The 12,083-nt window shown below is 34.9% G+C and overlaps 2 protein-coding genes across 3 annotated transcripts; both read right to left on the reverse strand.

The window, feature by feature from the left end:
- Positions 1-134: 134 nt before the first annotated feature.
- Positions 135-1,056, reverse strand: LOC130728525 (protein DMP9-like). Its single transcript, XM_057580024.1, has one exon. It carries the CDS (start codon positions 907-909, stop codon positions 256-258), a length of 654 nt encoding a protein of 217 aa, XP_057436007.1. The 5' UTR covers positions 910-1,056; the 3' UTR covers positions 135-255.
- A 150-nt stretch (positions 1,057-1,206) lies between these two features.
- Positions 1,207-10,049, reverse strand: LOC130728524 (defective in cullin neddylation protein AAR3). Of its 2 annotated transcripts, XM_057580023.1 has the most exons (10): positions 9,874-10,049; positions 9,414-9,546; positions 7,370-7,421; positions 7,060-7,135; positions 6,857-6,939; positions 6,253-6,349; positions 5,768-5,813; positions 2,790-2,881; positions 1,826-2,167; positions 1,207-1,344 (listed from the first exon to the last, which is right to left on the reverse strand). In XM_057580023.1, the coding sequence occupies exons 1-9, from the start codon at positions 9,923-9,925 to the stop codon at positions 1,845-1,847; spliced, it is 954 nt and encodes a 317-aa protein (XP_057436006.1). In that variant the 5' UTR covers positions 9,926-10,049; the 3' UTR covers positions 1,207-1,344; positions 1,826-1,844. The 2 variants fall into 2 exon arrangements, with proteins under 2 accessions (XP_057436006.1, XP_057436005.1); XM_057580022.1 differs by lacking the exon at positions 1,207-1,344 and having other exon boundaries at positions 1,667-2,167; positions 9,874-10,048.
- Positions 10,050-12,083: the final 2,034 nt, after the last annotated feature.

Genomic DNA, 12,083 nt, shown 5'->3' on the forward strand with positions numbered 1-12,083 from the left:
GTACTTTGGTGTTAGGCAAAATTGTACAAAAAAAGTGTTAGACAAAAATTTGGTACACTAATATTCACTGATTCCCATATATTATAGCAAATATATCCTACTATAATAAATAACCTAAATAATATATTGGGACAAATAACATACCTTGTCCTTCTTCAGTACATTATTACTTTCACACAAATATGAATGAAAAAGGCAAATTATGAAACAAAAGAAGCACCAACAGCGTAAACAAACAAAAATATATACAACATATTAAGAAGACATGCATCCAATCCCACGTCTAAAAGTAGGAAACACAAGAAACAAACCGCTACAAACAATTCCCACCATCAAAGGAAAACTCTCCATGACTTGAGCCATGTCCCTCTCATGCCCCGGGAACAAGCAATTCGTGACTCTATGATCCGAGAAAGCAATGGCCACGAACACCATCACTGACATGACAGCGTGAACAAAGTCCTGGAACCCAACCTTATACTTGTCGTCCTGCGGCACCGCCACGACGAGCCCCGGTTTGAAGACAGACAGCCCTCTTGGCGTGACGAAGCCGTAGTACACGTTGCCGTCGGGGCCGTGGAAACTGTCGGTGAAGTGGAAGAAGAAGCAGGAGAGGGCGCAAAGGGTTAGGAGGAGGTGGATCATCACGGTGTTGACGTGAGTGCACTCGCCATTCTTGTAGATGGAGGGGAGGACCATCTCGAATGTTAGGAGTGTTCCTGTTGGGAGGAAGTTTCCGAGGAGGGAGGTCTTGGAGAGGGTTTTCTGGACACCCTTTGCCATCATGGCGCGCCGCGGCTTCCGGCTAGGATCCGCCGGGTCGCCTGGCGGAGGAAGGTCGGAGGCCGCCTGGGGTGGTGGAGTTGCATTGTAGACTTTGATGCCAACTTGTTGATCAGTTGGGTCCATTTTTTGTTTTGAGTAGAATGATGATGAATGAAGATAGAAGATAAATTGGAATGAATGTTGGGTTTGAGGGTTTTATATATAGTTGCATGGAGAGGAGACAACAGTTTTAAATGTTCTTGGGCGGTTATAATTGACGGTTAATTTTCGTCTGTTATTCAATTCAACTGTTTTATGAACTTCCTGAAGCCAGAGTAATAGTACAAGAAGGAAATTAAAAAAAAAAATACCACAACATCTCAACAGTATATATAACTATTTCAACCCCTAATTTCAAAAAAAAAAAAAAAAAAAAAAAAAAAAAAAAAAAAAAACTATTTCAACCCCTTTCATATAGAGATAGCAATTATGTCCTCCAACCCAATGCTTATAGGCGAAAACATGGCAGGAACCTCCAACAAGTGAATAACATACAAAGAAACACTCTCACAGCACACCCTACAAGCACCACAAATTTCAAACCAAAAGCTCAGCAAGGATCGCACAAGAGCCATGAAAAGAAGTTGAAAAGCTTGCTACACAACTAGAAAAGGTATTCCGGATGAGAATAAATTTAATAAGTTTTATACTAGTTAAGTTTTCCACTAGCTTTTCACTTTTCAGCTAACTTATTAGTGAAGTCACACTATTATTTTAAATTCTCATAAAACCAGGTTATCTATAAAATAAAAGTATATAACTAAATATAAAATCAATAAAGGTATATGAGATATTGTTTTTTATTTATTTAAACAACAAAATTTTAAAAGAAAACAGAAGAGAAACAGTAAAATACATTTATTGATTTTATCAAAATAGCAATGGATAGTTAATTAGCACTCACCAACAAAATATTACAATGCCACAAAAAAATGAGAAACTAGAATTACATAGTTATAGCCCATTCACCAACAGACCAACTAACAAGAAATTTGTATACCTTTACTATGACAGATCCTTCATCTAAAGGAAGCCCTCCTCTCTCTACCAAACTGCACAAAGGACCGAGTTGAGAGCAGCCCTGCAAACCCCTTTGAAAGACAACCTTCAACTGCACATTGGGACTTGGATGAACACAAGGGGCTATTTTGCCTGCTAGTTTCCATGCAGTCCTCTGATGTGTTCCCTAGTGGATCATGGTCCTCCCAATCTACTGCCCCATGAGCTCTACTTCTCTTGCAATTTGAAGAAATCAACTCATCAGATGCACTAGAGTGCTCCATATCATTGTTTGATGTCTCCTCAGGTAACTTCCTCTTGAGAACAGAAACACTTCTCAGTCCTGTAAAAAAACATAAAAAAAAAACCCTAAGGTTCTATTTGTTTGCAGTTTTTTAATTGTTTCCTGTTTTCAAATTTTGAAAATTAAAAAAAAATTGTCCGTTGTAACATGTTTTCAAAAACTGTTTTAAAAACAGTTCTTATTTTCAGATTTTACTTTTAAGACTAAAATCTCAAAACATCGCAGAGATGCTTTATGTTTCTTTTTTAAGCTTTCAAAATCACCTTTTTAACATTGTAAAACATCTCATTCAAACAGTTTTTTCTTTTGAAAAGCAGATTTTAAAAATTGTTCTTAATACAGAAACCAAACAAGCCCTTAGGTTTTAGTTTTTTTTTTTAAACTTATTTGATATAAACTATTCTTCAAAATTGTTCTTATTTTTAGTTTTTAAAACTAAAATCTCAAAACATCTCTCATGTATGTTTTCTGTTTTCATTTTTAGTTTTCTGTTTTTAGTTTTGCAAAATATCGTGCCCTAACTGCTTTTTTCTTTTCTTCTTTTGAAAAACAGTTTTTAAATTCAGAAAATAGAGAAAGGAATCAAACAACCCCTTGTGCACCAGTGAGTACAACTCTATTTCCTTATATCAGGGAATGGTTGTAACTTCAATAAACTGACCAGGAAGTGGATCCTCAAGAACACATGACTGGGATTCTGTATCACCACAGTTGCAGCGAAAGTTGGAATAATCATAATATGATCCTTGTATCCTGCAGGATTATACAAGAAACCAAGTTCAGAGATGCCGATACCATAAAATCCAATGTGCAAAAAATTAATCCTACAAATGGTGCCTGAAATTGGCTTTGTTGCAAAGTTTTAAACAAGGAAGGCAAAACTATACCCAACTGGGAAGGAAACCATATACAAGTTTATCATTTAAGTAACACCAAGATTTCAAAGCAAGATTTGTTAAATTCATGTCATATTGAGACAGCACCTAAAGAATTTCACAAGATTATCCTTCAGATTATCTACACTCAGTGAGATAAGACTTTCGTTGTTGTCATTGTTGTATCATTTCAGATTATGGGTTTCTTTTGTTTGCGTACATTTTTGTGAAAAAACACAGCATAAAAATGACCAGCAATATTCAGAGCGAACTCGTTGATATTAGCAAATTCTTCCACCAAACCGAATATCATGTACCGAAAGTTAGAGCTACATTAACACTTTCACAATCATGTGCTACAAATCTGGTCCAGTAATTGGGAGATGAACTTTAAAGGATAACCATTGATTGGTAAATCAACAGTCAAGATTGTGATAAAAGGCATGTACATGTATAATAGTATGAAGTTGTTACAATATTAATAGTTAAATTTCCAATCACTATCTATAATTTCGCACTTTATCCTCTAAAGTCCAAATTTCACTTTAGAAGAGTCAAATCCTAGAATTATATCACTTGATTTCTCCTTCCATCTATTGATTTAGACTGAAACCAGAGGGAAAGAATTAGTAACCTCAACAAATGGCCGCAAAATCTAGATTTGAAAGGAAACTTCCACAACGGATGAACTGAGTTTGTCTCCTATAAAGCTTAAGTTGTTAGTGAAGGCTCGTGATTGGTTACAGGCCCCTTCACACAAGTTCATTTGAATTTAAAGCATGGACGTTGCATAAAATCACTTTACCTTAAGCTGAGATTCAACTATTTTTTTCTTAATTAAAAAATGGGAGTTGCAAAGATTGAACTCTTAACAACTAGGTCACAGTCAGTGGGTCTTATATCAACCTAAAGACCAACACTCGTAAATGGTTATGCCACTAGGAAAAGACTTGTAATTAGTCTAATATATATTGATCTCCAGATTGGAAGTATCAGAGCAAGTACTAACTTGAGTCACTTCTCTTCCTCAGCAAGTCTCTGATCACAAACCTATGTGAGTGATTTGCAAGCCCCACTGTCTGAATTAATACCACTTCTAAAATTTGTATTTGGTCTAGGAAATCTAAAATCACTCAATCTAGGCAGCAAATTTAGCACAAAGTGTAATAGTCATCTGGATAAAAGGTCAATTAATAGAAGAATCTTGTCGCCAGATTTAGTTTAGAAATTTGATGTGAAATTCTCCTTGGCCATACAATCAATGTACAACCTAAATGAACATTCTATGTTTTAATCTCAAGTTATCAGCATCAGGATCTTCAATAAAACCAAGATATGCGTAAATCTGTAGCAATTATAGAGAGCTGGTTCCGAATCTCATTAATACGTCCACTAGCATAAACAATTGAAGAGATCTTTCAAACAATTCTCAAACCCATGTGAGGAATTTTCATACCACGTTCTTCATTATTGAGCAAAATCATGTGTGTTCCACCAAATAGAGAGTGGGACCCATGTGATTTAGTGGAACCCACATAACTTTCACCCATTAAAAAAATGTATTAAAAAGAACGAGTTAGAGAATATGTTGCTTGCATCCCTCAAGGTTCCAAAAGGTCAACCAAGTACATGCCACCCTTACAATGACCCTGACCTACTTGTTAATCCAAAACAGGCTTGTCAATTACGTGCAATAGCGATGCCGCGGCAGAGCAGGGTGGAGCAGCCCCATAGCGGAGTGGTCTAATGCCGCAGCCATCGCGGCTGAAATCGCCGACTTCGCAGAGCCTTAGCAGTTCTAGAACGAAGGGAAAACTAAAAGTCGCCCTCACAGATTGAAGATTAGGGTAAGCTTTTAGGGGTAATATTGGGTTTTCTGTCGTAATTTTGGGTTTCAGTTAAAATTGATGGAATATGTTTTCCTCCTGGCACATCCGTCCTTCCCGATAACAACGTCTGGCTTCTTACCTGTAATGCACCAATCAAGCGACGGACAGCCAGCCACCGTAGAGACCGACACGCTCCAGCGATCCTCCTGCAACCATCTGCAGACCCCCAACAATCTATTTTCTTCTCGTTCAGCAGCGGTTTTTCCCCTGTTTTTCTTTCTTTTGTGTTTTACTTTGTCTCTTTTATGGTTCTTATTTTTTCGCTCTTCTCTGTTTCAATGGTTCTATTTTGACTTTATTCACTCCTTTTATATCTCTCACTGTTCAGACTTGTGTGATTTCTTTTTGTGTCAGATGACTTTTTAATATTAATTATGAATTTCACATGTTTAGTATTTTTTATCATTTATTTATGTATATTGTATAGATTATATAGATATATAAATATTTAGCATAGCGGCCATCCCGCTATGCGTTATACCGCTATAGCATTTTTGGGGTCGGCCGCTATCCGGGATTGACAATACTGATCCAAAATACACCATATTTTGGGTTACCATTATTCTGCATGACCTCCAAAATATACAATGTCATGAAAGATATCCTACTGAACCTTTGGCGTTGGCAACTTAATAATATGTCTGAAACATGCTAATAAACAATCTTTAAGCATAAAAACAACCGATGGGAGATCATCTGACTTTCATGGAATAATTATTAACTAATATTCAGCATATTAGGGGGGGTTATACGGATCAATCAATTCTATTGGGTTCTATCAAAAATTGAATTTTCAGTAAACCTAACAGTGATATCATCATCAAAATCCTTGCAAAAGTTTACGATGCTTCTGTGTGGCCATAAAGAAACCAAACCTGTACATATGCTCGACAAAATCATCTATTAAAACAGGCCAAGCACCTGCAAGAGCAGAAAAAGAAAAGATAATTGCACCGATTAGTCAATACTCAAAACATCTTTTCTACACACACAAGTCCCCCTCCCATCAGCCACCCAAAAGTCCCTTGCAATGCTGATTCCCCAAGTAACGATATTCAAGTAGTCAACAAGCTTATAATCTAACCTTCCACTATTTAAAAGAGGTCAAAAGCTTAATTTCCTTTTTCTGATGTCACCATTTAACAAGAGTACTTAATTTTCTTTTTCTTTTTTTTCATTTTCATATAGTAATTATACAAAAAAACATTCAGGTGCAGCATAAGAAGCAGAAATGAAATAACCATGCAAGTATTATTGCATTTAAAAAGAATAAATTGCATGCGGAGAGAGGTAAATAAGTATGGATATCTACATCTCTAGGCCTAGCTAATTGTAAAAAGTACACCTATGAGAATAGTACCTTCAGGATCATAGGCTTCCAGATTATCGCGTGTGCACCAGGTGAAAGCTAGAACCTGCTGCCAGGTATCCTCCGAGATGTTGTATCGTTGATTTTTCTGAATAAGAAGTAATAGATCAGATTCCAACAAAATGAAAGTAAGAGAATACAACCTACCAGGTTGTAACGATGGATAGAACCAGGTTAACATGGTTCAATCCATTTCAGTCACAGATTAAATAAACCGAGCCGTATAGACCAAGATTTTAAATTGGTTGAGTAAGACTAACCCTAATAATCTTAGAGCAGGGTCCAATTGTATCACTTTTTATCGTATTATTCCAAGCAATTTACCATTTTGTAGTTATTCAGGGTTAATAGGATTAGCAAGTAATTACTTTCATTAAGCCCAGAGAGAGATTGATCTGTGTATTTCAAGGGGGAATAGTCATCGGCCTCTAGTATTGTTTATGTGGGTGGAATAATTTATGTTTTCAATGTAGTTACTTTCATTAAGCCCAGAGAGTGGTTTCTTTATACATGGTTAAAACTGCAAGGCCTCCCTCTCAAACACTAACCCCGTGACTAGGAAAACCCACAAAAGTTCCACAGTCCTGTATTTTACCTCAACAAATTCACACCATTGATGAAGCAGTGGAAACCGCCCAGCAAGAACTAATTTCCATGCAGTTACTGCCCTGCTAACAGCTGTAAATTATCAAAGTTAAATAGCAAAGGAAATTACCATGAGTATTACATACAGCTTCACCACTAAATGGAATCAATAAAAGTAGAAGATTAGTACAAATTGCAAATATTAGTACTTACTGATGTTCTTCTGACCATTTTCGCGACACATAAAGAATACAAACTCATAGAACCGGGAGAACGCTGAAAAGTCCACCTAGACCGAGAAACAAAGCAAGCACATATTCAAATTAAAGATTTCGAAGAGGTATCATGGGGGGAGGGGGGCAGAAAATGAATGTGAGGATTCATTGCATCGTGCTATATCATTTTTTCTCCTCTCTCCTTATAGTATAAAGAATTCACAATCTATTCGGATTTCACTATTTATACCAAGAGGTCCCAATGACAGAGGCGAGTGATGTTTGTATTGAAAGAAATCAAAACTTACCATCAAGTCAAGCCGTGACATGAGCATTGAAAGTTCATCAAAAATTGTTACCCTGGAAAATTTGGCATGTCAAACACATTCAAGATACAAAAGATGCTCACATCACATGGTTCCATCATGTAATTTTATGAATATTCAAATTTATTGATCTATACATGATATAGCAGTAACTTTGAGATGTACATGACAATGACAATTAACTGGAGTGGAAAAACAAAGTTGATCCTTTAGAAGCATAACTTCAATGCAGATTGCAAATATAAAGCACACAAGATCCAAAAAAGACTCCAACACTGCCAGGATTAAGCTTAAACCTGAATCCTTCATTTTCCAATAAACCATAAACCACAAATTGTAGAAAATCCTAGAGACGTAGTAAAATAACACAGGTGAACATCACAGAAGGAAACATAAATTTGACATTTTGGAGCTGCATACATTTAGTGAATCAGGGTTGTAATCGTGGCACTACAACACCATATCAGTGTGTAGCGCCTGGCCTCTCCAGGCTTCAGCATAGCCTTACAGTTTAGTATAGTGGCTACGTCGCAGCTGCTAAAGCGGCGGAAATATGTTAGGGCCTTTTTGGAAGTTAGTGGTAAGAGCCTGGTTTAAAAGAGAATATGGAGGAAGAGATCTACAACTATGATATAGTAGCGAAAGTAATAAAGAGGAAGGATTGGACCTAAAAGAGGATAATTGATTATTCCTATTTATGAAACTTTAATTTGAATTTTCATGTTTTTAGGCAGTTTAGTTTAAACCTTAGAGGCTTAAACTTCTCAATTACCTTGACTTTTGTTGGTATTTAAGTTTTGTTTAAGACACCTATAAATTTTTATTGTGAATGTCATGATTTTGAGTATTTTTTATCATTTTTTAACATTTAGATATGTATACACTATATAGTATAAATTATATAGTCATCCCGCTATGCGCTATATCCAAGATTGACAACACCGGTAGTATGAATCTCAAATGTGTGATTACTCATTCAGAATTTTAGTTTGCTGGCAAATTAGAAATCCAAATGTTCAAATAGAAGCAATGCTGCAAGTGATAAGTTACTAAACAAAACTTCATTGTCATATTTGCCTTGATTGTTGACACAACAATATAACTTTAGTATTCATTATTTCTTTGAAGGAAAGTCTGTCTCAATTAAACTACAAATATTTTTGTTCCTATATATGGGTCCTCTCTAATTACTAATTAGTGTAAATGCTATAGTAATACAATTTATGTTGCTCTGTCGGTCTGTCCCCGATGCTTTGGGTCTAGAACTAAATTACTACTTAGTATTTGTCAGTATCTAGATCAATTGACTCGAATTCCACCTTTGTTATTGTTAGATCATGAATTCTTGATCGAATCTCTTTTAACTCAATGGATACAGGACCAATTTCACTTTGTGTTTGCGTTGTCATCACATCATCATAATTCTAGCACAGTTTGCTGATTTGTTTTATTAACCAATAAGTCCTAAGGAACTTAACTCCACATCTTGTTCTTCCGCAATTCCAAAATACTAGAACTAAATGAGCCTGTTATTTTAAAATGGGGTGCGTACATTGGTAGAAAAGGGAACTATAAAGAAACTACAGATTTAGTGGAAGGTAGCAACAAAATTTTCATTGTGTATTTAATTAACATGACGTCATTCACTCTGTAACTGTTTCAGCAAAAACTGATACTGAAGAAGTATCATTCTAAGTCCAATCTATTCCTGCCAATTGCGGAGCGAATTACGTGAGGTGGGGTGTTTATAAGAATTTCTTTGGAGTATATTTAGACCTATGTTATGACAAGGACTTAAGTAAATGTTTAGTTGAGTTCAAAAAAATAACGAATAACCTATCTATAAACTCTATCGAGCTTATTTCAATACTCTTACGAATAAGCTCATTTGAAATAAAATTTCATGCTATAAACACTTGATCAAACTGTTCACTCAAATTAAGCACAAACACAAACATCAAAGTAAACCATGTTAATGCAACATTCAGCTTCAAAATTATCTAAAGAAAATCTCAGAGACACAGACCCTGTACTAACTCTGGACTCCACCAATTTTGAGAGCTGAGTCAGTGCCTCCCTGGAGACCTTAGCCTTGTGAAAGTCACTGTGTTGCCTGTAACCTTCTTCCCCAACAACATATGCATGTCCTGATCTTATGTCTGTAGAAACACACTCAAATTAAAAAATAAACAAATAAACAAATCACCACAAGCATAACTAACCAATCAAAATCAAAATCAAATTAAAAATTAAAAATGTCTTCTTTCTTCTTCATGTTCCCTTCATTTGCTTGAAATGGAAAGAATCACACCATGGTGCTCAAATTAAACCATACCATCAAACCCAGCAAAAAAAAGATTAATTTCAGAGACCCAAATGAGTAAAATCTTCAAAAACATGATCAAAAATAAAACTTGTTGCATGATCAAAAATCGGATTCGTCATTGCTGCACATTGAAAAAAGGGGAAGTGGAAGAAGAGATTACCACAGTATCTTCGATAAATCTCAAAGATGTCGATCCGAGATGATGCATCCATGGATGGAGAAGCTTGCCCTCAGAAGCTCTTCGAGCAAGCACAACCGAGAGAGACAGAATCAGAGAGATACACAGAACATGAAAGAGAGAGATGATATAGTGCTTGATAATTTCAAATTTTTCAATTTTTTTTCTTCATTGTGTTCTTTGTATTTAACTATTTATAATAAAAATAAACAAATGAGTTTGGAAAAAAAACGAAAATCAATAATAGGGATAGATTTTTCTTAAGATCATGCAATCTTGCTACTCCATTTCAAAATAGTTGTTTTTTTAAATGAAAATAGTTGTTGTTCTCATATATAATTTGATTAAAACATATTTATTTCAAGTTGAGTTATATTAAGGTGAGAAAAATAGTTATTGATTAAGTAATTGCTGAGAATTGTGATAAGTGAAAATATGAGATTATAGTTAAGAGTTATAACATTAAATGAAAATATAGATAGAAGAAAATGTCAAAAATAGTTTTCAACTTACTATAAAAAAAAATAGTTTTCAACTTTATAAAACAATAATTATTTTAGAAAATATGTGAAAAGTTCAAATAACAATTATTTTGGAATGAAGGAGTATGATTTATTTTCACTCCATTACTCTTCTATCATAACTCCCGTGACTTTTTGTATTCTGATGTAGCAAAAACACTCCTGGAACTTTTTTTCTATTTCTTTTTTTTATATCGCGTCTTTATCACATTTCTCATTTATTCATATCTCTCAAGAAGAATAAATGAAATTGGTGTGAATTGACTATTATTCATCATTTTTTTGGTTACAATAGGGAAAGTAACAATTAAAATAGAAAACTAGCTAACATCATCTAGGTACAATAACGCCGAGACAAAAGAAGGGGTCCTTCCAGACACGCCGTTGAGCATTCTCCCTTCCCGCTTGACGAACTAAACAGTTTTTTTGGTCTTGACCAAGGTATCCTCACAGCCAACAGCCGTGAGACTAATTCATCGCCCCACAGTCAGCGCACTAAGCGGTAAGGGGCTGGCCAATGAGTTTTTTTTGGCGTTTTATTTTTTTATTTTTATTTTTGAAATAAGTTTGGTGTTTTATTTTGCTCAGGGGGGACGTAGATGAACTACACAATTGTAAATCTTTGAGCAAGCTGTCGTATCCTATTAATCGTACCCCTCTCCCAATAAATGGTGACATACCCATGTTATTGCAACACATTCACGGTAGCTAGGCAATCAGAAGCACAAATAACACGCAAAAACCCAAGGTTTAATGCATGATCCAGTCCCAACTCCATTGCCATGAGTTCTGTCAAATACATTCTTCTAGACAATTATATTTTTATTTTTTAAAAAACTAATACATTTATCTATTTTTTTCACAATAAATCAATCACGTGTATTAAAAAATATATGTGGTTAATATTTCTCTTCTCTTAAATGTTAAATTTTCAATAGGATAAATCATAATACATTTTGTTGGGGTGTTTTTATGGTTTATTATGTCTTTTTTTTTAACGTTGTTTATTATGTCTAAGTGAAGGATTGTTTCTCAATTGTTATTTTTCTATTGAATAAATTATTTTTTTATAAAAAAAAATCATAGTTAATTTAAAAAAAATAAACAATGTGCATGAATTTATTTTTCCCAAGATAACCGATAGCCATGAAATTTGGTAACTAAAAGCATCTTCTTGCGTGATGCTATGAGGGTTTGGTGAGAAGATTTTTACGTCTTCTTTGTTTTTAGTTTTTAAAAATTTTGTTTTATTTTTAAAAAAATTAAAAAATTAAAAATTAAAAGTTGTGTTTTTTTTACAAAAATTAAAATGTTTGAGATGCTTAAAAGCACTGCGGATGTGTCATATTTCTGGGACTGAGAGACAATTCAGCGGGTTAGTCATTTGCTTGCTCGATCTTGGAATGTTTTCTTGGTGCATATTATGCGTGAGAAAAACAACACAATTGATGTCTGGCTCGACGGGCTTCTCGTCTTGGCTCTCAGCTATGTGTCTGAAAATCCCTCCTCCCTTTGCTTTTGCGTCGTGGTATCTTAACGTTGTAGTGTAGTGTTTGCTTTTCGTCTAGTTTTCCTCTAGTACAAAAAAACAAGTAAGCACTTAAACATGATGACATGTATAGTATTTTTTGTTTGTGTTAAATTCTTCGTGCAATTTCGACCCTCGTGTTA

This window comes from Lotus japonicus, chromosome 1 (assembly GCF_012489685.1).
Source record: "Lotus japonicus ecotype B-129 chromosome 1, LjGifu_v1.2".
Lineage (NCBI taxonomy): Eukaryota > Viridiplantae > Streptophyta > Magnoliopsida > Fabales > Fabaceae > Lotus > Lotus japonicus.

Excerpts from the sequence above, each read along its gene's own strand:
- LOC130728525 (XM_057580024.1), bottom strand. The coding sequence starts at position 909 with ATGGACCCAACTGATCAACAAGTTGGCATCAAAGTCTACAATGCAACT.
- LOC130728524 (XM_057580023.1), bottom strand. The coding sequence starts at position 9,925 with ATGGATGCATCATCTCGGATCGACATCTTTGAGATTTATCGAAGATAC. Across the intron at positions 6,940-7,059 it reads AAATGGTCAGAAGAACATCA|CTGTTAGCAGGGCAGTAACT; the intron begins GTAAGTACTAAT and ends GATAATTTACAG. Across the intron at positions 2,882-5,767 it reads TTTGTCGAGCATATGTACAG|GATACAAGGATCATATTATG; the intron begins GTTTGGTTTCTT and ends ATAATCCTGCAG.